The sequence below is a fragment of the Leptonotus elevatus genome, chromosome 15 (assembly GCF_054856555.1).
Source record: "Leptonotus elevatus isolate MCC_2025b chromosome 15, RoL_Lele_1.0, whole genome shotgun sequence".
In the NCBI taxonomy this organism is placed as follows: domain Eukaryota; kingdom Metazoa; phylum Chordata; class Actinopteri; order Syngnathiformes; family Syngnathidae; genus Leptonotus; species Leptonotus elevatus.
Window position 1 is genome coordinate 4598571 of NC_141253.1, and position 23293 is coordinate 4621863.

Sequence of the window (23293 nt, forward strand, 5' to 3'; positions counted from 1 at the left end):
CAATCTTGGGTTTGTTTGATGATGAATTTCATTATTTAAAAAAAAAATCCAACTTGGTAATTATTGTTATCATCAGCTTTTTCCCGCCAAGACACACTTTACATTAAAAACAAATATCACGGCACACCACCAAACAAAAATGTCACAAATTTTAAGTTTAATTTGTTCCCTGACCACACTTGTAACTCAACACACTTGTATCTCAAATCAATTTTTATTTCCCATGTCACACCTGATGATCATAGCGGTTGGGAATGACTATTAGATTAATTTTACAGTCAAATATAAATGCCGAGAGCCTGAAACAAGTTGTTTTAGCTGAAGAGCCTTCGAGTGGCTTCAAAAACAGATTGGGCTGGAAAGGTCGGCACATTAGAATGGTGGCTTTCTCGGGCCACCATTTGCAAAATACATGATGTTAAATCAGTAATTACAGCACAGAACCACTGAAAATGGCTTGGACTTGTTTATCACGCAGAGTCAAAATGCAGGCAAATTAATATTACATTAAGACAACATTTTGTGGACATCAATTTGGATCCAGACATGGAGGAGAATTTTCATTTATTGTATTATTTTCTTATGTTTTCAACTAAAACGGGTAATAAACATCATATAACTAAATGTGTCTACCCATGGCCAAAACAATTAGTTAGATGTCACTTCTGCTAAGTCATATAACTCATTTCCCCCCTCTTCCACGAGGCTTCAAAGGTTTAAGTAACCTCGGTTGCGCGTATGTTGCGAGATAAGTATTTATTTTTTTCTATTAAATGGGAGTTTAGGGGAAGCATTTTTAAAGCCATATTGCCCAGTCTTACTGGCAAGTTATCAATATAGTAAAATGTTAGATTTGGACTTTTTTTCTCACACTTTTACGTAATCTTTTTTTTTTTGTTTGTTTGTTTACGCGAGGACTGTATCTGTATTGCTAGCAAAGTAAAACCTCTTCTTAGTTTAAAAACATGTACATTAGTGTTACAAAGATGATTGTTACTGTTTTGTGACTGATTTGATGTTACCCTCCAACCACCATTTGTTGGACTTGAGCGACACATTAAAGCGCTGCCCACGTATATGTATGGAGTGTCAAATGAACAAAAAAGGCGTGCATTCTCATTATTATTGTTATTTCCGCGAAGTGAGAGCGGAGCTAATCTCCTCCCAGTTCGCGGGGAGTTTTCTAGCAACTGTTGCCCGGTGAGGCAGCGCCATAGCCACCGTAGTCGTGGCGACTGTAACCCACCAACAACAAGCTCTCGCTTCATCATTCCCACCTCCTCCACCATCCTCATACTCACCCGCCGCTCCACAAGCAGGTTTGGAAACAACCTTTGATTTTAACCCCCTCTCACATTTGTTGCTTTTCACATTCAAACGCTTCTTGTTATTTCTTTAAGACGCGAACGCGCTGCTTGGGAGTTGTTTTTTCTTTCTTTTTTTTTTCTTGTTTTTTTTTTTTTTTGTCCAGCGGAGGCTCGGCTCGGCTCGGCTGGCTGTGTGGCTGGTAGCAGTTTTTGCTAGCGAGGGTGCTTCTTTGTAACGTGTTAGCCTTCCGTGCTAACGCCGCCTCGGTTGTGTGCGTGTGTGTTTGTTTTTAATGCTAGTCCGCAGCGTGGAGACCGTGAGCACGGTCCGATCGCCGGCCGGTGCGAATGCGCTTTGAGGCCACGTTTTTTGTCGGCTAGACATGTTGAAATAAAAGTCGCGAGTCAGGTGCTAGCTCCGGGTTAGCTCCCTCTGAGCCTCCCCCCCCCTCCCCTCCACCTCCCTGATGCTAGCTGGTCAGCTGGAGCAGGTGTCTCGTCTCCCCCCTCCACCCCAACTCCATTCACAATGCTTGTATCGGGAAGATATGTGATCCGAATTTCCCATTCAACTTCAACAGCCACGCCGAAGCAAAGTGTTTCGTTTTTTAAGATGGGGTTCTCCGTGTCTATAATAGCTAAGCCATTACTTTCCCTTTTGTCTTAAGGGGTGGGAAAAGGCGAGATAGCAGCGGCGCTAGCTCTTCCACCTGCCTGCCCCTCTTTGTGGTTTCGGAAGCTGATAAGCTGGCTGATAACACGAGGCTAACTTACGTGTTATTTATAGTATTTATTTATTATTATTATTAGGTAGGTTACAAAAAGCAGCACCTGCCCGTTTTATAACGTTGTAGCTTTTTTTTTTTTTTTTTTTAGTTGACGTCCACGGTTAATTAGAAATAATTATGTTTGATTTAGGGGGTGACAAAGTATTGAGAGTGTTGCCATGTAGTGTATCGACACAGCATCAATACACCAGCATCAGATGTAGACTATTGTTGCCATATTGTACAAATCAAGTTTTGCCTTTACCCTTAATATTCAGTGCACAAATTTGGCAATAATTTTATGGTAAATTTGTCATTTTTGTTGTCAGGTACTTGACTGTATCATCATATCGTCGCTAAAATACTATAATGTGGAGCAGGGTCCACCAAATGCGGTCCTCGAGAGCCCCTATCCAGCCTGTTTTCCCACGTGTCCCTCCTCCAACACACCTGAATCAAATGATCAGCTCACATGCAGAAGCCCAACGGCCCTAATTATTTGATTCAGGTGTGTCGGAGGAGGGAGACATGGGCAAAACAGGCTAGATAGGGGCTCTTGGCTGGAAAGGGAGACTCTTGGATTGTGGAGTCTAATGGAGGAACAGGGTCAATTTGGAACCATTCAATTAAACTCGGGGTGGGAAAATAACAATATTGCCACGTATCGATACAGTGTCAAATGTTGATATCACAAGTGTCGTATGAAAAGGTTTTTCCTTGCTCCCTTATGACATTTGAACAACTTAACACAGTAGCTGTCCTATTTCATTGGTTGGGTCCAAATTTGTCTCAAGGTACCACTGTACCTCGATGATATCTTATCTACTCCGCGATTCCCAAACCCCTGGGTAACTCGTTACTACTTTTTTTTTTTTTGTATTATTACTGAAATAGCCACAAAGCATCAAATTCACATATTTTGTATTTAACGAATTTTTAACATCACCTTTTTCCCGCTGTCATTTAGAGTCTATTTTACCAGCTGCTGCCTATTCCCTATCAGGGGAGAGTAGAAGCCGGTTTGGGGGGGGGGGTTGTTGGTTGAGACAGGTGGTACCACCTCAATGTACTTGAACGCATCTCAAAAAGACCTGCACGGTCTGCAAATGGTAACGACCGCAAAAAAGCCGAAGCAATTAGATGAAAGTAGCACAGTAGTAAATAATACAAACGTATTGACCTGTTGGCATTTGCAACCAAAAAAAATGGGTCGTGACAAGAAACCCCCCTCAGTTACCGGTCCCTTTCCCTCTTTTCCCTGTTTGGAGACACTCAAACACAATTTTGGGGACTGCTAGTTATCAGCTCATGTTACCTCTTACCTGTCATCTGGCGGGGCAGGAATAGCGTCGTGCCACCTGCCGCCCGGATCCTGTTGCATTTCCAATCACGAAAAGAGGGGGCTGATTAATTCAATTATGCAGCCATCCATTTTCATGGCTCAGCAGAATGCGGCTTGCATTCTGTTTGCTTTCTGGCCCGACTCAAGCAGACAGATATGTTAGGATGTCAGTGAAAGTGGAGACCGTGTTCGGGCCCGAAGCCACATCTGCCAGTTTAGGATGACCATGAGTCAGGATTTGTTTTTTCCCATGTGGCATTTCTGTTTCCAAAATGTTTTAATGGAACCGTTGGATTATTTTTGTAGCACTGACTCTTTTTTTTTTTTCAACTGAAATCTTACAGTGAAAAAATTATAAGGGCTGTCCGTCCATCCATCCGTATATCTTTATGGGGGATGGGCAATTGGGAATTAGGCTAACAGTAATACAAACATAATGCCATAATATTATAAGAACATTTTTACAATATTCATATAAAAAAGTTGTAATATTACAACAACAAAATCAACTTTTTTTTTGTACAAATTCTGATAAAATTACAACTTTATTGTAAAATATTTAAGATTACAAAAAGGAAGTCAGAATATATTAAGACTATTCGCAATATCCAGATTTAATTATGGCTGTTACTAACAATTATATTAATTATTAATCTGAAAAAAAATTCCATCCCTTCAAAAACAGGACATTATTTCAAATTCACAATAATAATAATAAAAATTTATTATTATGATTCAATTACTGGTTTTGTCTGTAACGTGTCAGAAAATAGGGAGAAATATTGATCATTGATTAAACAAAGACCTTCAGTCTGTTTTCATTGAGGACAACAGAATAACCAATTAGTTGTCAATTTGTCGAGAACCTCTAGGGATAATATTACAACAACAACAAAAACCTAAACATTTTTGTAATTATTTTATCATTATAGCTTCATTGAAAACCGAAAAACGTGGTAAAGCTTTCATATTTTATTATTATTAAAATCAAGTAAAAATATTATGTTCATAATATTAAGGGAAAAATATTGCTTCATTCTTGTAAAATTGACCAGGAGCTCATGACTGAGTCCTAATTTTTAAATAATAATGTAGCAATTGTATTATCATGAATTGCCTTCTTCTCTTTCCCTGCACTGCTGTCACCAGATCCCCACCTCGCCTTGGGTTAAAGTTGTTCAACTGCTCCAAAAAGTCATGACTCAGTCGAGCTAACTTGCTTTAAAAAAAAAAAAAAAAAAAGTACATGGGTGAGCATTTTCTCAAAGAGGGAACCTCGCGCTTGTCGTCATTGTCACGTTAGCGAGAGGAACTGAAATGGGCGTGCGGGTGCAGGGCACAAAAATGTTGCCCTCCTCGCTCGCTTTTGTTCCTGTGTGTGTTGTGTGTCTTTGTAGGGCTTGCTCTTGCTCGGCGGAGCACAGCGTTTAAGTGGGCCACAAGGGAATGTGCCTGAATGGTGAGGCAGAAGGTGTGTTTTGTGTGTGTGTGTGTTTTGTGTGTGTGTGTGTGTGTGTGTGTGTGTGTGTGTGTGTGTGTGTGTGTGTGTGTGTGTGTGTGTGTGTGTGTGTGTGTGTGTGTGTGTGTGTGTGTGTGGGTGGGTGGAGGGGGTTGGGGTGAGGCAACCGGGGAATTTTGTTGTGTGATGCAGGGGTTCTTTTTTGGGTTCAAAAATGGCATTATCGCTACTTATTTATACTTAGCATTAGCTAACGAGAGACGTAACATTGATTAGTTCATGGAATCAATTATCAAATATTTTACGAGCAATCGAGTACAGGGATGGGCAAAGTAGGGCCCGGAGGGGCCACCTCGGACCCGCTCACAGTCTCTCAACGGGCCTCACGGTGACCATGAATGCAAAGCAAGCACCAGCAAAAAAATGGTGACAGCGGTTCGAATGTTAGCAACATTATTTCCTGCGTGGTGGATTAAAGCGGGACAAGAAGATTTGGCTCGATAGCACGAAATCTATAGTTTCATAGACCGTACGTATTTCAGCTTCAACAGTAACTCTCATCCAATTTCTGTTGACCTCCATGATGGCAGACTAATTATCTTTGTGTTGAATCGCAAAACACTTGCTTTTACTTTAGAAAACTATGATCAACATTTTTGCCTTTTTCTCGCCATGTTACGGACCAAATCCGTAACTGAATCATAATTCATTCAGGTCTTCTGCACTGTTAATTTAAAAAAACAGCGTCCTGTTTTTCAATAACGGGATGGAAATTAAAACATTTTTTTATCCAATTAATTAATTAATCCATAGATTTAACTTTGTCAATAGAGTATGTCTACAGGGTTTTTTCCTGGCTCAAAATGAGGCAGTGGTATGATCCTGACTATGATGGGTGATTACCGATACCAGGTATTGGTATCTGTGCCAATACCAGTCTTATTTTAAGGTATCAGTACTCACAGCGGTGGCCTTATACTATTATCGGCCGCCCTCCAGCAGCCATTTTACGATCAGGGACTAGAAATGAGAAATTATATGAAAACAAAGTTGCCATTAATTTTTGAGCATTTTTTTTTTTAACTACAATCATTAAAAATGCATCCACTAGTACATATCAAATTGTAAATATAGTTCAGCGTTGTTGTAAAACACTATTATGTTTATTGTATATACTGTGTTCTTACGACTTTAGCGATGGCTGGAAATGGGCGTGTGCAACGGTTGCTCCATGATGTGTTTCTTTTTCTGTACATTAAAGTTTAAAAAAAGAAAAGAAAAGAAAGCTGTTTCTTCTTCGGTTGTTACCTCGGGTCTTTCCGGTGAACTGCCGGTTGATATAGCGCCTCCATAATGGCGCAACACCGCAAGTGCAGTTAAAATGCGTTGCTGCCGAGTTCAAATGAGCGATAATCGGTGGCTCAGGCTGAGGTGGCCCGCCTCTGAATTTTGTACACGGGAAAAACCCTGATATTAAAGTAGTTCATTTTTCCTGCTTCGTATGCCAACATGGAGGTCAGCCGCCCGAACTGCTAACGCGAGGGAAAGCTCAAAAAAGACGGCCACAGAAAAAGGCCCGGTGTGATAGGGAAGATAAAGGGACGAAGCGGGCTGTCCTCGGAGAGAGCGGAAGCTGTAAGGAAAGCCGGCTTAATTAACCAAGAGAGGTTTGTTCATGGAAACCGCGATAGGGAGGAGTCCCCCGACCCCCAGGAGGCGATGGCTATGTCATATTTTCTTACGACTCAACAATACTCCATTACGAAGTCGCGATAAGTGGTTAGCAGGATTTTCCTCACCGACTTTTCCTCAGCCAAGCGGCGTTTAAACGTTCCCAGCGCGCAGATTGACAAAGCGATGAGGAGCCGCGTCTATTTGGAGTTTGTTACATATTAACCGGCTTTATGGCCGCTGACCTGGAGACGTGACCATGCGCCGCTGATGCATGAGCTGCTCGGTACATTGGGTATCACGCGGCATAGAACAGGTGCCATCGATTCCGCCAACACGGACGACGAGCCTGTTATGGCGCCTCGGCGTGGTTTGAGCAGCCGGGCAATTTGCTCGGTTATGGAGAAAATATTCATCACGATTCATTTGGTGGTAAATTAAAATCACGATTAGGACGATCATTTGTTTTTTGGTGCAGAACAAGAAAATGTTTCAACGTGAAAACAAATATGAAGACAAATTTCCTTGAAACACTATAATTAGGTTATTTTGGACCAAACAAGATTCATTAAATTAGTTATTTTAAATTTTTAAAAAAAGAAAGTGCAAATATATACATTGAAACAACTCTAAATTAGTATTAATATTTTATTTTGGGTAATTGTGGAGTTAATTGAAATTGTCATAGGATTTTGATTAATTGCACAGCCCTAGTCTGAGTATCAAGGCCACCCCGAAAAGAACCGGCCTTCTTCGTGACTAGGGCTGGTCGATTATGAAGGAAATAATTCATCGCGATTATTCTTGGTAAAAATTGAAATCACAATTAGGACGATCATTTATTTTTTGGTACAAAACAAGAAAATGTTTAAACGTAAAAAATATTTAAGTTCCTTTTAGATGAAACAAAATTTATTAAACTAGTTATTTTAAATATAAAAAAAAGGTGCAAATGTATAAATTGAAACAATTCAAACAACTCAAAATTAGTATTAATAATCAATTTTTTTTTTTACGATTATGCTGATTTTGTAATTGTGGAGTGTAATAATTGAAAATGTAATTGAATTTCGATTCATTGCACAGCCCTATTTGTGGCCTTCCAGTTAATCAGAAGAAAGCCGAATTGTAAAAATTGAATAATTAGTTAGTCAGAGTTTTTAAAAGGTCACATATAGAAAATGGTCACCAGCTGTGTTCACAAACTCGTTCACTACCATTGACGACTATAGACGTCAAAGATCTATTTTTAACTGGGCTGCTATTGGGCTAAAAAGACTCTTGTAATAATAATAATAAAATGTTTTTTTGTGTTCTTAGGCGCCATGCAGACCCCTGAAGCGGGCGCTGACTCCACCTCCACCGTCCCTATTCCGACCACCGTGCCTGTCCAGCCAGCCGGCTCCACCCAGCAGCTGCCTGTCCAGCAACAGGTAGCGCCGTCACCGTCCCGTACGACAGCGCCGCTCATTAGCGCTGGGATCTTTAATACGTTTTTTTTTTTTTTTTTTTGTGCCAATTGCATTCCAGACGCAGACAGTTCAACAGGTCCAGCATGTTTACCCAGCACAGGTGCAGTACGTGGAAGAAAACAGTGGCGTCTACACCAACGGCAACATGTGAGTCAGGCCTCCACGCCTGTGCGCTCTCACTCACACACACACACACACACACACGCACACACACGCATGCTCGTTCATGTCATCGGCACATGGTGGTGGAGGCAAGAGCGCGCTTGTGCTTCACTGCGCGCAGTCACCTGAACATGACCACAAGTAGGCCTCCTGTTTTTTTGAAGTGTTGTGGTTAAGACGGCGTCCCCCAAGGCGGTGCCGTTAAGCAGCTGAGCCGTCAGTGTGTGCTCAGACAACAACACGCACATACGCGCGCGCAGAGACACTAGTGGCTTCGTGTTATGCCGAGAAACGCTAAACCAATCACAGTACTAAAAAAAAAAAAAAAAAAAGTCTTGTCATATTTTTCCTTAAATTTGGTTAATCCAAATGTTTAATATTTATTCCTTTTTATTAATTTCAAAATTGATTGCCCGACTGATTCATCGGTCAAGCGATTTAATTGATCGATAGTAGCTATTAAAAAAAAAAATCGGCAAAAAATTATTTTTTTGGTCTTTTTTTTTTTTTTGTCAAAAAAATTGCCTGATTAGATTTTTTTTCAGAATTGTCATAAAAATGCCTGATTGGTGATTTGTCTTTTTTTTTTTTAATTGTCAAAAAAATTGTCTGATTATTATTATTATTTTCAATTTGTCAATTTTTTTTTACCTGATTAGTAATTTTTCTTTTTTTCCATAATTGTCAAACAAAATGCCTGATTGGTGAATTTTTTTTTTCGTCAAAAAATTGTCTGATTAGTGATTTTTTTTTCTTGTGTAATAACTAATACCACTAGTACTTTTCATATGTATAATTTCCACACAAAAAAAAAAAAAAACAATGACAGATGATTTTAAAAGAAGACGTACCAGCATAAATCTCAGTATAGCATTTTTTTTCCTTAAAATAACATAAACTAAATTTCTAGTTCCTAATCATAAAAACGGCCACAAGAGTGGGCCCGATGGTGGTATCTGCCGCCTAGTACCGATACCTTAAAATAAAGCCGCGTATCAGCCTGATAGCCCTAGCAAAAATAAAAATTTTACGTATTTTTATCCTATTAAATTATGCTAAAATTTGATTATAAATAATACAATAACAATTACCTTCAGCTTTTATTTCATTATTAAAATAAACTATTTTACATTTCAACTTTTTGTTTTTTTAGTCTTCTTTCCATTTTACAAATGAAATGTGTGGCCCTTGCGTACAAAACCCACTCACAATAGCCATCTTCCCAAACAGAAGAACCTACTCGTACCAGGAGCCACAGTTGTACAGCCAGAACAGCGGCGGGAACTACTTCGACACGCAAGGGAGCTCGTCCCAAGTGTCCACGGTGGTCACCTCCCACGGGATGGCCAATAACGGCGGCGGGGGCAACGGAGGCATGAGCATGGGCCTGGCGGGGGTAATCGGCAGCGGTTCCGGGGCCTACCTCATGGACAACGCCGGCGCTCATCCTGCGGCCCAGACTGCACGGGCCTCCCCAGTGACTGTGAGTGGTCCAATCATCTTCTGAATATTCGCAGTTCTACTATTAGCAAATGGACGCCATCGCCGGCCTCGTCGTCAATGAATAAGTCGCCAGTCTGTGAAAAATCTGTGAAACCGGTTCCTGGTAGATTAAAAGGTTGGGGGCCAGGTACCTTTTTACTGCTTGGCAACAGGACATTTTAGTACACTTTAATGATGACGGTTCTGCAACGGTAACCCAGAATAGGGAAAAAGCTCATCAGAAAGAGAAGACAAATTAATGGTTATGCAATTTGTACATGTCTTTTTGTATTGTGCATGTGAGAATTGTAATAGTCAGATGTGTCACAATGGAATCTGGAAGGTTTGGTTGTGCGCATACATTCTATTATTACCTTGCCAATTGGAACCCTTTCAGCTTCCTTTCCGGTTGTAACTAAGCAAATCTAGAAACAGGTGCATCTCAATGAGTCGTGTTGTTGAAAAATGTTCATTTATTAGTAGTTCAAAACAGGAAATCATAAAATATGTTTTTTTATTTTTTATTAACTACTAAAATAAATCGAGTTTTCCACCATTCCTATTTATCGCCTTGCACCTGAATTTATTTTAGTTCTGCTCTGCTTGGGTTTACCAGCGCTTGCTCTGTGGTCTTTTCCTAGACTTTCTTTATTTTAGCCGCCGGCTCCTAACTGTTCATTTATGCATTTGTTTATTTTAACTTCCCGTCTTTTTGTTTTTGTTTCCCTCCTCTTACATTTTGTTGTCCTGTGCTTGGTGGTTTTTGTCAGATTGAAATGGCGATTGAGACGCTCCAAAAATCGGAGGGTTTATCCAGTCAGAGAAGCTCGCTGCTCAACAGCCATGTAAGTTGCAACGCTGTGCCTTCCGCTTTGGACCTTGACCTGTGCTGAACTCGCTCGCTCTCTCTCTCTCTCTCTCTCTCTATTTCTCTCTCTCTCTCTCTCTCTCTCTCGCTTTCCTGCCACTCTCAACGGCACACTCCAGTTTGGTTCGCCGCTTGCCTTTTTTGCTCACTGGCGTTTAGGTGAAATTCTTGTTTTTGATCAGACTAGTGTTTTACTATCTTTTTGTGTGGGGTGAAACGAGTCCTTGAGTAATTTGAGTACCTCAATTTCAAAAAACAGCTTGAGGATTTTTTTTTTCTGCTTCGGGTATCCTCAGACAAAGCCCAGTTTACGTTGCTGTCACACACTTGCCACCAACATCAACTCGTCATCCTGAAATCATGTTCAGTCGCTAATTAAATAGGCTAAAATTGTTAGCGGCTAATGGCTAGCAGCTGGCCACTAAGGTGAGGCTGCTAAGTGCCCAAGAAAGCTGCCAAGACGAGCCTCAGGCTACTTTTCAAAGGCAGTTTGATAGGCGAAAATGATTCTGCACGATGATGCTGACACAGTTGCAGTTCTTACTGATCTTATTATTATTATTATTATTATTATTTTAAACAAACCAGGCTAACTCAAATGTGCTATTTTAGCCGGCAAAATCTGTCCTGTGGTGGGTTGTTCATTATCAAGTGAAATTAGTTTTTCTCTCTCTTAACAAAAGGGAGAAAAATATAATTTCCCAAATATCAAAATATTTGAATTTTATATAATTTTCAGTAGGACATCCTGTGAATACCAAAATATTTGATAGCTGCAGATCTAGTTATTACCCCTCCTCAGTAAGTATAGCGAATCCCTGCCTATTCACGGTTTGCTATTGACATATTTACCTCTTTTTTTCCCCTGTGGAACCTTCATCTTTTGCATGATTCTGTGCTCCTTTTGTAGAAAATATGCCACCAGATGGCGCCAAAGCCCTGGGAAAAAGGAAAATTGTCATTTGTGATACATCATGACAGAGACAAAAAAAAAAATATATATATATATATATTACCTTTTGCGGCTCTGTTTTTCGGCTGCCTATGAAGTAAGTCATTATGTGGGTGCGACCCAGTATGCCACCAAGTGTTCAGGCAGAGACACTACAGTTTGTGTGGAAACTGGTGTCGGTACCAGATGTGATCAGGCTGCCAGATCGTATCGGGGTTACCTACCGAAGACGTCACGCTACATGATTGACTGGAAATTATCCGTTTAACGACAAACATTGGAAAGAAAATATTATAGATGTAATTTAACAATTTTACCGCCAATCACGTTTAATGACGTATACTAAAATCCAAATGAATCCCGCCAAAAACGTTAGTTGACGTTTACTACCGGGGTTTTTTTTTTCCTCAATGGGCGGTGGAACTTGTTGCGCAGTGCTCCTCTTGTGAATGGGTGTAAAAAAATCACAAAACAGCCACTAACTATGGCCAGCAGATGGCAGCATTGTATCTCTTTTCAATGGGCTTACGGTAGTATGGAATTACACTGAAACATGATGAATGATTCAAGGATGAAGTGAATGATCAAAACCTTTGTCACATTAAATCTAATTCATAGAGCGTCACTAAACAAAAAATATATGTGTCATAGTCACTGTTGTGCAGAAAATGTATCTTTTCACAAAAAGCTTTTCAATTTTCGCTCAATGTCACTCAAACTCGCTATTTTCAAATGGTGATTGCTAAAGAACGGAATAAGGTAGAAACATACTTTTTTTTTCAATGAAAGAATGGAATCCAATCTTTCATATGGTTTATGTAGTCATAGCGAAAGACGAGTTAAAATGCTAAAAATCGGCTGACACTATCGGGGTTGTTTTTCGGATAACGTGTGGCGGTAAAAGAGTTAAATAACAAAATGTATGGACTGAAATTGTAAACTTTCCCACCCACTTCAAGACTTGAAGTTGGCCTAAAACGTTTCTCATAATGGTCTAAAAAGGTCTCAAATTGAACTTAGTGATTGCTGCAAGAACCCTGGCGATGTCACTTACCGTACATTTTGTCAGTATTCCCAAGCGTCCGGTGTAAGTCAACGTTTGTGCGTCCCTCCCCGCAGCTGCAGTGGCTGCTGGACAACTACGAAACAGCAGAGGGCGTGAGTCTCCCGCGATCCACCCTCTACAATCACTACCTGCGCCACTGCCAGGAACAGAAGCTGGACCCCGTAAACGCAGCGTCCTTCGGCAAACTCATCCGCTCCATCTTCATGGGACTGCGCACGAGGCGCCTCGGGACAAGGTCGGCCCCACGCCGGGTCTTTTGACGTGACGGTTCTTGTCCCGTGACGCTCTGCTCTGTGCGTCGCAGGGGGAACTCCAAATATCACTACTATGGTATACGCGTGAAGCCCGACTCGCCGCTCAACAGACTCCAGGAGGACATGCAGTACATGGCCCTCAGACAGCAGCCCGTTCAGCAGAAACAGAGGTCGAGCGGGGTCACGCGGACTGATGTCATCAGTTTTTCGAAAAAACTGACGCGTGTCCCGCCGTTTCAGGTTCAAACCGGTGCAGAAGTTTGACACCAGCCCCACAGAGAACTACTCGGGCGGAGGCCACAACCAGCCGGGGGCAGCAGAGCAGACCGTCATCGCACAGAGTCAGCACCACCAGCAGTTCTTAGGTCAGTCGCCGTATTGAATCCCGTTTCAAAGCATCCTCTAACTGTCACTACGGCAACAGATGCATCACGGGCACTCCCCGACTTTGCCGAGCTGGACCTGGGGCAGAGCAATCCGGAGAACATCAGCACGGAGGACGTCAAGGCTCTCCAATCACTTTACAGGGAGCACTGTGAGGTACATTTTGATTTTAAAAGACCTTAACAGGCGGAACGCCGCCGTTTTTCCGTTCTCGTAAGTCGACATATGAGCCTGCACTGCTCCGTTTAATTCCACAGCATCTTCTTTACAATTGAGTTTATTGACGGGCAAGTACCGAGATCGGTATAAGGGATAGATGTTCAGCATTTTGATGAATATTGTCATTGGTCTTTTGGAGAGAGAAAAAATCTGACGCTGAGAACTCTCTGCATATTCTGTTTTCCTGATAAGTGAAAATTTAACATTTCGCATATTTTGAACTTTTGAAAACTTTATTTACTGTTAAAAAAAATATATATAGGGACCTATTTAATTTTTAAGTTTATATTTAACTTTTGAAGACATGCGAATGACCCACTTTTTTTTTTTACTAGAATTTTAAAACAAAGATGTCTATCATCCAAAACACACAAAAAAAACTAAACATTTTAAAATCTGAATTGTTGTTCAATAAACATGCTTAACTCATTTGCTCCCAAAAACGTATAAATAAGTTATACTTAAAATACTCCTAAAAACGTACAAATAAGTTATACTCTAAATACTCCTAAAAACGTATAAATATGTTCTACTCTAAATGTTTGAAGTATCCCAAAGACGTATTTATAAGTTGTTTTTTTATGGGGGGTTTTATGCTAGAGCATACAGAAGGCTTTGATGCAGCCTCTCGACGACAGGGAACGGTTGAGGAAATGGTTGTTGTTACAAAAACGGCCAGCAGGTGGCAGCAGAGTATAAGAGATCAACCAGGGCCATGTTGCAAAAAGCTTTTTCCCCACTGTTTTAAACAGATTTGTCAATAATGATGAAACTTAGCTACATTCTAATGCTTATTGCTGCAAAACGTAAACAGAAATATACTTCTTTTTTTTGAAGAGACTAATCTTTCTTTTGGTAGGTTCCATGTTTTTATAGCAATAGAACACAATATTCTGTGGGACTTGCAAAATCTGTCAAAATCCAGTAAAACAGCCGGGAGCGAAAGGGGTTGCTTCAGTGAAAATGGCTGGGAGTGAATTAATTAAATTCATATCAACAAAGTTACATTTGGAGTTTGTATTCCCCCCCCCCCCAAAAAAATAAAATCCTCATGAAGTTTGCTAAAATCCCGATCAGGTTGTTGTACCTTATTGAAGCGTCCACTCGAGTAAAATCCTGATTCTGTTGTCAGGCCATCCTGGACGTGGTCATCAACCTGCAGTTTAGTCTCATTGAGAAGCTTTGGCAAACCTTCTGGCGTTATACTCCGCCCGACACTGTAGAGGGCGCCACAATAACAGAAAACAGGTGAGGACTTTGCATGGTGTCATACAAAAGCACCTCTCCGTCGGTGTCGCGGGAATGTGACGGCGTTTTCTGCCCGACGCGCAGCAGCATAAGCGAGATTGAAGCCCGACTGCCGCAGTCACGACTGCTGGCGCTTTGCCGACACGAAGCCGTGCTCAAGTGGATGAGCACCTGCGACCATCTGATGTACCAGGCCCTTGTGGAGATCCTCATCCCTGATGTCCTGAGACCCATTCCCAGTGAGACACGAGTCGCGCAACGCCGACACTCTGGCAACGTCGGCATTCAAATGATTTCTTTGCTTTGCGTTTGTCTTGACAGGTGCCTTGACTCAAGCCATTCGCAATTTTGCCAAAAGCCTGGAAAGTTGGCTCAATCATGCCATGAATGCGATTCCGCAGAGGATGATCCAGACCAAGGTGTTGATATTATTCCACTCCGGTTCTGTAGGTGGCGCTAAGTGCTTATGGCGGATGAACACAAAAGTTTGGTCGTTTTTGAAGGGAGGAAGAAAAGAGGATCGGCGTGTGTGTAACCAACCCGGTTATCCGTGTGCTGTCTTTATTACCAGGTTGCCGCTGTTAGTGCCTTTGCGCAAACATTACGCAGATACACATCTCTCAACCACCTGGCTCAAGCGGCACGCGCCGTCTTGCAGAACACGTCGCAGATCAACCAGATGCTGAGCGACCTCAACCGTGTCGACTTCGCCAACGTGCAGGTCGGTGTCGTGAAGCTTTATAATACCTTGGCATTTTACATTTTTGGTTAGTTTATTATTTTGTTTAGATTTTTTCTTCATTTCAATTTGTTTTAATTTTTATAGCAAGTTTGTTGGTTTTATTTTTTTTATTATTTTTTACTAGTTTTAGTTTTTTATCATATGGTGCAACGATTAATCAATTCTTAAATATATATTTTTTTAAATAATTGATAAATGGTTTCATTTTAATTTAAAATGATCCAATGCTCCGGAATTTCAGCTCATCATTAAATATTTGTAGTCCTTCATCAAAGTGGTTGAACCAAAATAATTTTTACTTTGGAAAAACAATGATCGACATCACTGAATCATCGTTTGAAAAAAAGGGATGGAAATTTTACGTTTTTTTTTTTTAATCTTAATCATTGATTGATCCAAAAAATAATTGACTGATTAATTGATTACTGAAATATTTGTTAGTTCACACCGCTAATGTAAAGTATTACTTAGGTGCAAGATTTAAAAAAATCCAAAAAAAATCACTTAAGTAAAATAAACCACAATCCTTCTGGAAGGACACACGGCAATATTAAAATACAATTGACATGAACCCTGAAAGCTCTTGTAAGATCTTAATTGATAAATGCGAAAATGACGAACATTTTCAATAGAATTATAGTTTAGTTTTACTTCATTAACAGACCGCCCCCCCCTCCCTCAATTTTCGTGTGTGAACCACTCGCTGTGAACAGGAGCAAGCGTCGTGGGTGTGCCAGTGCGAGGAGGGCACGGTTCAGCACTTGGAGCAGGACTTCAAGGCGACCCTGCAGCAGCAAAGCTCCCTGGAGCAGTGGGCGGCCTGGCTGGACAACGTGGTCACGCAAGTACTCAAGCCCTACGAGCAGCGGCCCACCTTCCCCAAGGCGGCCCGGCAGTTCCTACTCAAGTGGTCCTTCTACAGGTGAGCAAAACGTACAGACGCGCGCGGGCCCGTCAGCCCAAGAAGGAAGAAGCCGTTTATATTTTTTTGTTTGCTCCGTATCAGTTCGATGGTCATCCGGGACCTTACGCTGCGCAGTGCTGCGAGCTTCGGTTCTTTTCACCTGATCCGCCTGCTCTACGACGAGTACATGTTCTACCTGGTGGAGCATCGGGTGGCCCAAGCGACTGGAGAGACTCCCATCGGCGTCATGGGCGAGGTATTAACATCTGGAAGGACACGTCAAAAGTCATATTTGGATAATATGAAAAAAATTTACAAAAATCAATTCTCATAAGGATCGCAATTCTCATTTAGTGCGATTCAGGATCGTTTACTTTTAAATGTCCCAAAATCCATTTTATTTAAATTGTTTAATACCGTCTTGCCCTTGTTTGTTTGTGCCTTTATTGGGAGCGCTGTTCATGTTGTACCCGATTTGGCCACTTAGGGGCAGTCTGGTTCGGCGCATTCTGATACACTGTTAAATTGTAGCCACATTAGAGAGTAGAAGGAAAGTCACGATCAAGTTAAGCCAATAAAAGTTGTTTTTTTGCAGCATATGCCTGTGAGTAATGTTTACAGGCGCGCTAGTTAGCATTAGCAAGTCAGACTGGAGTAGATTATGACGATTCTTTGCACATCCGTAAATTGAAGCAGAAATCATTGTCAATCAAATCATTTTGATTATAAAAAAAAAATCGATTCTGAATCGAATTGCAGAACCAAAAATCTGAATCGAATTGTGAGACATTCAAAGATTCACGCCCCTATTGAATATGTGTCAACTAAACGCAGCTGAATTGTTTTTAATCAAAGGCTAAAAATGATTTCTTTTCAGTTTGACAGCCTGAACAACCTGTCGCTCGCAAACATCGATAAAGGTACGTGCTTCCGGCATCCTCTGCTTAACTCATTTGCTCCCAAAAACGTATAAATATGTTCTATTTTAAATGTGTCCTAAAGCTGTATTTATACATTTTTTATGTTTTTTATGGTAGAACATACAGAAAGCTTTGATGCAGCCTCTCAACTGCAAAGAACGGTTGCAGAAATTGTAGTTATTACACAAGGTGGCAGCAGAGCAAAAGATCAACCAGGGCCATGTTGAAAAAAGCTCATTTACCCACAGTTCTAAACAGATTTGTGAATAATGATGAAAAATTTTGCAATATTCTAATGCTAATTGCTGCAAAACGGAAACACATTACTGATGAAAGAAGAAACTAATGTTTCTTTTGGTAGGTTCCATGTTGTTTTTGCAAAAAAACACAATATTCTGTGGGCCTTGCAAAATCAGTCAAAATCCAGTAAAACAGCAGGGAGCGAAGGGGGTTGCTTCAGTGAAAATGGCTGGGAGTGAATGAGTTAACAGGTTCACAAAATGATGTGCTTGTCTTAACTTACAAGTTTCAATCAAGCCTCAAACTAGAAAACGATTTTTCACCTCCCTAGATGAGACGAGCGGCATGGACAGCGATTTAGACGAGGACGGCGAGGAATCCGGAGAGCCTCTGGCCAAGCGCGAGAAGTCTGAGCACGAGGTGATCCAGGTGATCCAGGTGGGCGCCCTGGAGGACGGCTCCCACCCGGTAGTGGGCGTGGTCCAGCCCAGCGTCCTGCATTCGTTGCCGCAACCCCCGCAGGACCACGTCGAGCACATCCAGACCCCGTCCGCCGCCGCCCCCGCCATCCGCCACTGCGGCGCCACGGGCAACACCTACGCCTCCGTTTGACGGTGACGTCCGACATATACGTCAGCCGCCAGCTTTCGGTCCGTCCGTCCGTCCGTCCGTCCGTCCGCGATCGGGTCCCACACCGGATCGATGCGGTTTTCCCGCGTCTGTTTCGGAATGCTGCGTCCTCTATGAAGTCTCGTCGGGAGGAATTTGAAACACAGGGTCTCACGAATATCAACGTTCTACTACTGATGTCTACGAGCTGAAAGGCGGCCCACTGTATATAGATTGACTTCAATGTAGGACAACCCAAAAACTCATGGTGCTATCATTGTCTTTTGTTAAACTAGAATAAGTTATCTCGGTGTTTCCCCGACCTTTATTGAGCCAGGGCGTAGACACTACTCGTAAAAAGTTGGGCATATTCAGCGTGCGGCCGAAACTTCAGGATGAACCTCAAAAGTTGCTGCTATAACTGCGGCTGTTTGTCACCTCGGCAAACCGTCATCGGCACCAGAAAGAAACCTCTTTGATCAAAAATTTCAAGAGTGAATTTTTCTGATAGAAGCAGGAAATGGATCGGTCCATTCATGGATTAAATGCTGAGCAAAAAAAAGGTAAATTCCGAGATTAATTTAAATTAAATTAACTTAACCAGTAAAATTTGTAGTGCATTTTGGGATCATCCTGAAATTTCACCCGTGAACCCAATTCAGTGGACCAGCAAATTCACCAACTGATTTTAATGAAAAAATTATTTCGGCAATTATAAAGGGAACGTCAATACTTAACGCTTTTTTGCTAAAGATATTTTTTTGTACATTTACGTTTTTTTTTTTTTAATGGCTGATCACTCATTGTACTCATTTGCCCTTTTTTTTTTTTTTTTAGGAAAAGCACATTTTGAGCAATTATAAAAGAGAGTGTTAATACTTAGCCCATTTTCACTATAAGCATTTTTTGCTGAATTTACGCTGTTCGGCACTTATTTGCGGAAATCCCCGCTTGCTAATTCACATCGTTTTGACACAATCGCCCTTATTCAAGGAAACCGGTTTATTTGTATTTTTTACTCGCTAACCTTCTAATGCATATATATTTTTTCTCCTCAGTCCTGTTTATTGGTAAACGTAAATTCCACGCAGATTTTTGCAATCCCTGCAAATGGGAGGTCCACTGTATGTCCAACTTTTTGGGGACTAGTGTACTATTGAATAATCTCTTAGCACACTACCACACAAAACTGCCCTCCCCCCTAAAAAAGGTTACAAAAGTTAATTATGTACCTTGTGCATTTAATTGTTCTGCCCATCACAATACATCGCTGGCACAGACAGATGAACAAAAGTTTTTTTGTTTTTTTTATTAAGAATTAATTTCCGGAACAATTAGGTTGAAACGTTATCATTTCTTACGGCACGCTGCGTTTGGGAATCACTGACTTATTGCAACTATTTTCAGACGATTGTATGTAGCCGTATGTGCGGAGTTTGACCAGCGGTAGCCTTGTACCACAAGCTGCATCGTTAAAAAAAAAAAAAGGAAAAGAAAAAAAAAACACCCCCACCTCCCCTCTCCCATGCCCCCTTGAGGAATATGTGCGCTGCTGCTACTCGTGTAAATAGAAGCGATACCGTTTGGATGACCCGGCCCACGCTAACCTATTATGCACTCTGAACGTAACGTTTGCCTTGTCCACGTAATCACGAAATCAGCCGACTGGACACATCAAACCCCTCCCTGTTTTTTGTCTCAATCAAATCTCTTGTGAAGGACCAAAAAAAAAAAAAAAAAGTAATATAAATAAAACGAGGCGGCTGGGGGCGAGCCAATAGTTGTGCCATGTTACAGAGCAGAAGGAATGTCAGGGATTTCATGTACCTCGGCTTTATCACAGTGCCTTATCCTTATACATGCAGCTCTTCGCAGAGTCCATGCATCACAACCCCCCCCCCCCCTCCCCTTTTTTTTTTTTTTTTTTTTTAGTTTGGCTGCACCCCGTCCAAAGAGAAGGCTTTTGGATTTGGACTGTTCAGACCGAGGGGCTGCTGCCACAGACGCGGCCTTTTGCTTTGGTCCAGATTAACGGCGCTAATCTTTTTAATTCTCTCAATCGCATCACGCTGGTTCGCCTTTCGCTCCTGTTCCGGCTCCTTTTGCCAGCCCTGCTCCTGTTCCTGATTTTTTTTGGGGGGGTATCACAACCCTCCTGCCCCTTATTCCCTACAGTGCTGTGTCTCCATTGCTTCCATATTCTTACGATTCAACTGGTTTGTACCGTAATGTCGAAAAATCAGATAAAATGTTAATTTTCAAAGTACAGTGTTCCCTCGTTTTCCGCTGGGGTTCGGTTAAAAAAAAAAAAAAAAACACCCGCGATAAATGAAATCTGCAGTAGTAGTTAGCTTTATGTTTTACATTTATTATAAATGTTTTAAGGCTCTAAAAACCTCTCACCACACAGTGTATACATTTCCTCACATTTCTCTCTTGTTCAATCATTTTCAATGTTCAAACCTTCAGAATTTGTATAAAATAGGTACATTACTGTTTAAAAAAAAAAAGAAGCAAAATTGCACACAAAAAAAAAATCCAAGAAACAGCGAGACCGTGAAAATTGAACTGCGTCATAGCGAGGGAACACTGTACACTCTAAAAAGACAAATCTGACCAACTTTAAAAAAAATCTCTTCAATCGGTGACACACAATTTAATTAAGTTAGTCCAAAGTGAATATATTAAGTTTAAGGAACTCATAATGAATTAAACTTAATATATTCACCTGAATTAAGTTAATCCAAAATGACTCCAATCCAAACTTAATATATTCACTTTGGACTAACTTAATTCAATTGTGTGTTACCAACTGAAGTGTTTTTTTTTTTTTTTTAAAGTTGATCAACAATTCAATTTGTAATTCTCTTTTTAGAGTGTAAAAGCAAAGGTTTACAAATGTCTTATTTTGAAAACCCGCAGAGCTAGTCAGTGAGCTGTAACATGAGTACAGAAACCTGAGAATATTTATACTGGTGAAAAGCCCCCCCCAAAAAGAAAACGGATTATTTGTTCAATTTGATAGCCGATGGATGGATCGTTGCAGCTCTGCATGCTACTATCCGATATCTGCATTCATCACCTCTACCTTCATCCTCACTACTGCTCGTGCTTTTTTTTCTTTCCGACTCCCACTCTGCCTTGCTGTTCTAGCCTTTGCCATTTTCAGTCAGAGAGAGAGAGAGAACAGAAACGTGAAACTCTGCTCTTCTTCTTCTTTTTTTTCTTTTTTTTTATGTGCGTGAACACATCCATCAGTCACCCTACCTCAAGCCAGTGGTGCCCCGCCCCTTAACACCTGCAGCACAGTGTCCAAACAAAAAAAACACGTTGCCACTGTACCCCCGCACAGAGAAAAACCTTGCTTGTCCATTTTCATTCCCGTTTTTTACACGCCCATCAAACCGACCCCACCCCACGAAAACCCAAACCCTCTTTGGTCATCTTTGTACAGTAAGGACCAAAAGTAGATATTTTCTGATAATTCAAAGAGGTATATGAATATAGATCTATATGTATAGTATATATACACAATACTTGGACACTACATATACGTGTTGCTTTCTGATTGTGGAGGTAGCTGTGTGAAGTAGACTGAAAAGGGAAGAAGGGGGGGGGGGGGGAAAGGCACATGGACTGTACCATCTATACTTGAACTGTTAAAAGCCTTCTATGTTGTGGACACTACTGAGATTAAGCCTCCTTACAGGAAAACACTTTAATTTTAGTCTGGACCACTTTGCTGTATTATGTTTATTTATTGATATTTATTGCGTTTGGCTGGTTGCCACGCCGGCGGCGGCATAGTTAGGGAACCATAAAAGTGCAAAACTACTGTACAGAAATGACTTTTGTCGACTTGTTTCGTTGGAAAACGGCTGTTAACACATTCACTGCCCTTGACGGTTACAGACGTCATTTTAACTGGGCTGGCAGTGAATGAGTTAATGGGTTGAAAGGGGCGGAGATTTTGCGTCAGACTTTGCGCCGAAACAAAAGTTTGAAGGGGGATTTCAGTGCTTTCGATGTAAATCTCAACGCCCTCTTGTATAAATACGCAACACGTCGATGGTAAACTTGTATTTGTGCCTGACATGAAATTTAAAAAAAAAAAAAATGGCTTTGCTTTCTTCAAATCGTATGGATGTGCTTTAGGAGCATCAAGTGCTTTCTGGTCTGTGCTGCTAGAAACATTTTGTTTATTTTTTATTATAGAATTTAGTGCCAGCCGATTTTTATTACGCTAATGCTGCCAACACAACGACAAATGTTTCTTCAAAACTAAAAAAAAAAACTGAGAACAGGCAGCTTCACTTGACCCTCAGCAAGACTCCAGTGCCTTTTAACTTGGCTCCGCCCCGAGCCCAACAGATGGACGCCATCAAGAGACATTTTGTTGCGACGACGGAGGGCCGAGGCAGCATGGGATTATTATTTATTATTCATAACGGTAATTCATGGGTGTGGCAGATGAAACTTCTTTTTAATTAATTGTACAGAACGATCAACAAAAGTTGCTGCAAGTACAATTTTTGTTTGTTTCTTTATTGCTCACGATGGTGATTTCTGTTGCTCCTTTTTTTTTGTTGGGTTGCTGTGATTTGTATTTGGATATTTTCAAGTGCCATCGGACCGTCTTAGTGAGTTCATTTGTAGCACGCCCAAATGCAAGCACAAGCATTTTGGCAGGAGGCTTTTTCCGTTTTGTTTTTGTTCTTCAATTAAGCCAAGATTGAAAAGAAAAATGTAAATATCCCTAAGTGAAGGTATATTTATTTGTCCTGGTTATTAGATTTTTTGGGGGGGGGGGGGGAGGGGACCTTCTTCTTTTCATCATGTATAATATCTAATATAATATATCCACACAATTTCCATGTCTTTCTTTCCGTGTGCTGTTTTTTCCCCTCATTTATCTTTTCAACTTGGCGTGTAGGGTGATTTGTACCGTTGTATTTTGCATAAAAACAAGGACGACCGGGGGACTTTTATATTTATAAAGACATTGATTTAGTGTGTCGTATTGCTGAATATAGAAACTATTAAAAAAAAGAAAAGAAAAAAAAAAGACACATGTAGTTTGTTTTTTCTGAATATTTCAGGTCTCAGCTCAGGCTAGCTTAGCGTTGTTTTTTTTCCCCCTCCCCCTCTCTTTCAATTTTGTGACTTTGTCTTTGCGGTAATAAACGTTTTCTTGTCCAACGGCACGTCTCCTGTGTGTAAGAACT

At 41.0% G+C, this 23293-nt stretch overlaps 1 protein-coding gene and 1 long non-coding RNA gene across 4 annotated transcripts in view; one reads left to right on the forward strand and one right to left on the reverse strand.

The window, feature by feature from the left end:
- LOC147161659 (uncharacterized) overlaps positions 1 to 1427 on the reverse strand; it is a 31067-nt gene extending 29640 nt beyond the window's left edge. Inside the window, exon 1 of the long non-coding RNA XR_015097210.1 lies at positions 1302 to 1427. This is a non-coding gene — a long non-coding RNA (uncharacterized LOC147161659). The remainder of the gene's footprint in view (positions 1 to 1301) is intronic.
- On the forward strand, positions 1137 to 23267 carry rfx3 (regulatory factor X, 3 (influences HLA class II expression)). 3 transcript variants are annotated; one of them, XM_086096200.1, is made up of 17 exons: positions 1137 to 1319; positions 7867 to 7979; positions 8077 to 8165; positions 9411 to 9663; positions 10433 to 10507; positions 12602 to 12783; positions 12853 to 12972; positions 13043 to 13167; positions 13227 to 13342; positions 14538 to 14653; positions 14738 to 14892; positions 14975 to 15072; positions 15225 to 15374; positions 16109 to 16317; positions 16402 to 16555; positions 17177 to 17219; positions 17791 to 23267. In XM_086096200.1, exons 2-17 carry the CDS (start codon positions 7872 to 7874, stop codon positions 18069 to 18071), a joined length of 2274 nt encoding a protein of 757 aa, XP_085952326.1. In that variant the 5' UTR covers positions 1137 to 1319; positions 7867 to 7871; the 3' UTR covers positions 18072 to 23267. The 3 variants fall into 3 exon arrangements, with proteins under 3 accessions (XP_085952326.1, XP_085952327.1, XP_085952328.1); XM_086096201.1 differs by having other exon boundaries at positions 9414 to 9663; XM_086096202.1 differs by lacking the exon at positions 17177 to 17219 and having other exon boundaries at positions 17791 to 17964.
- Positions 23268 to 23293: the final 26 nt, after the last annotated feature.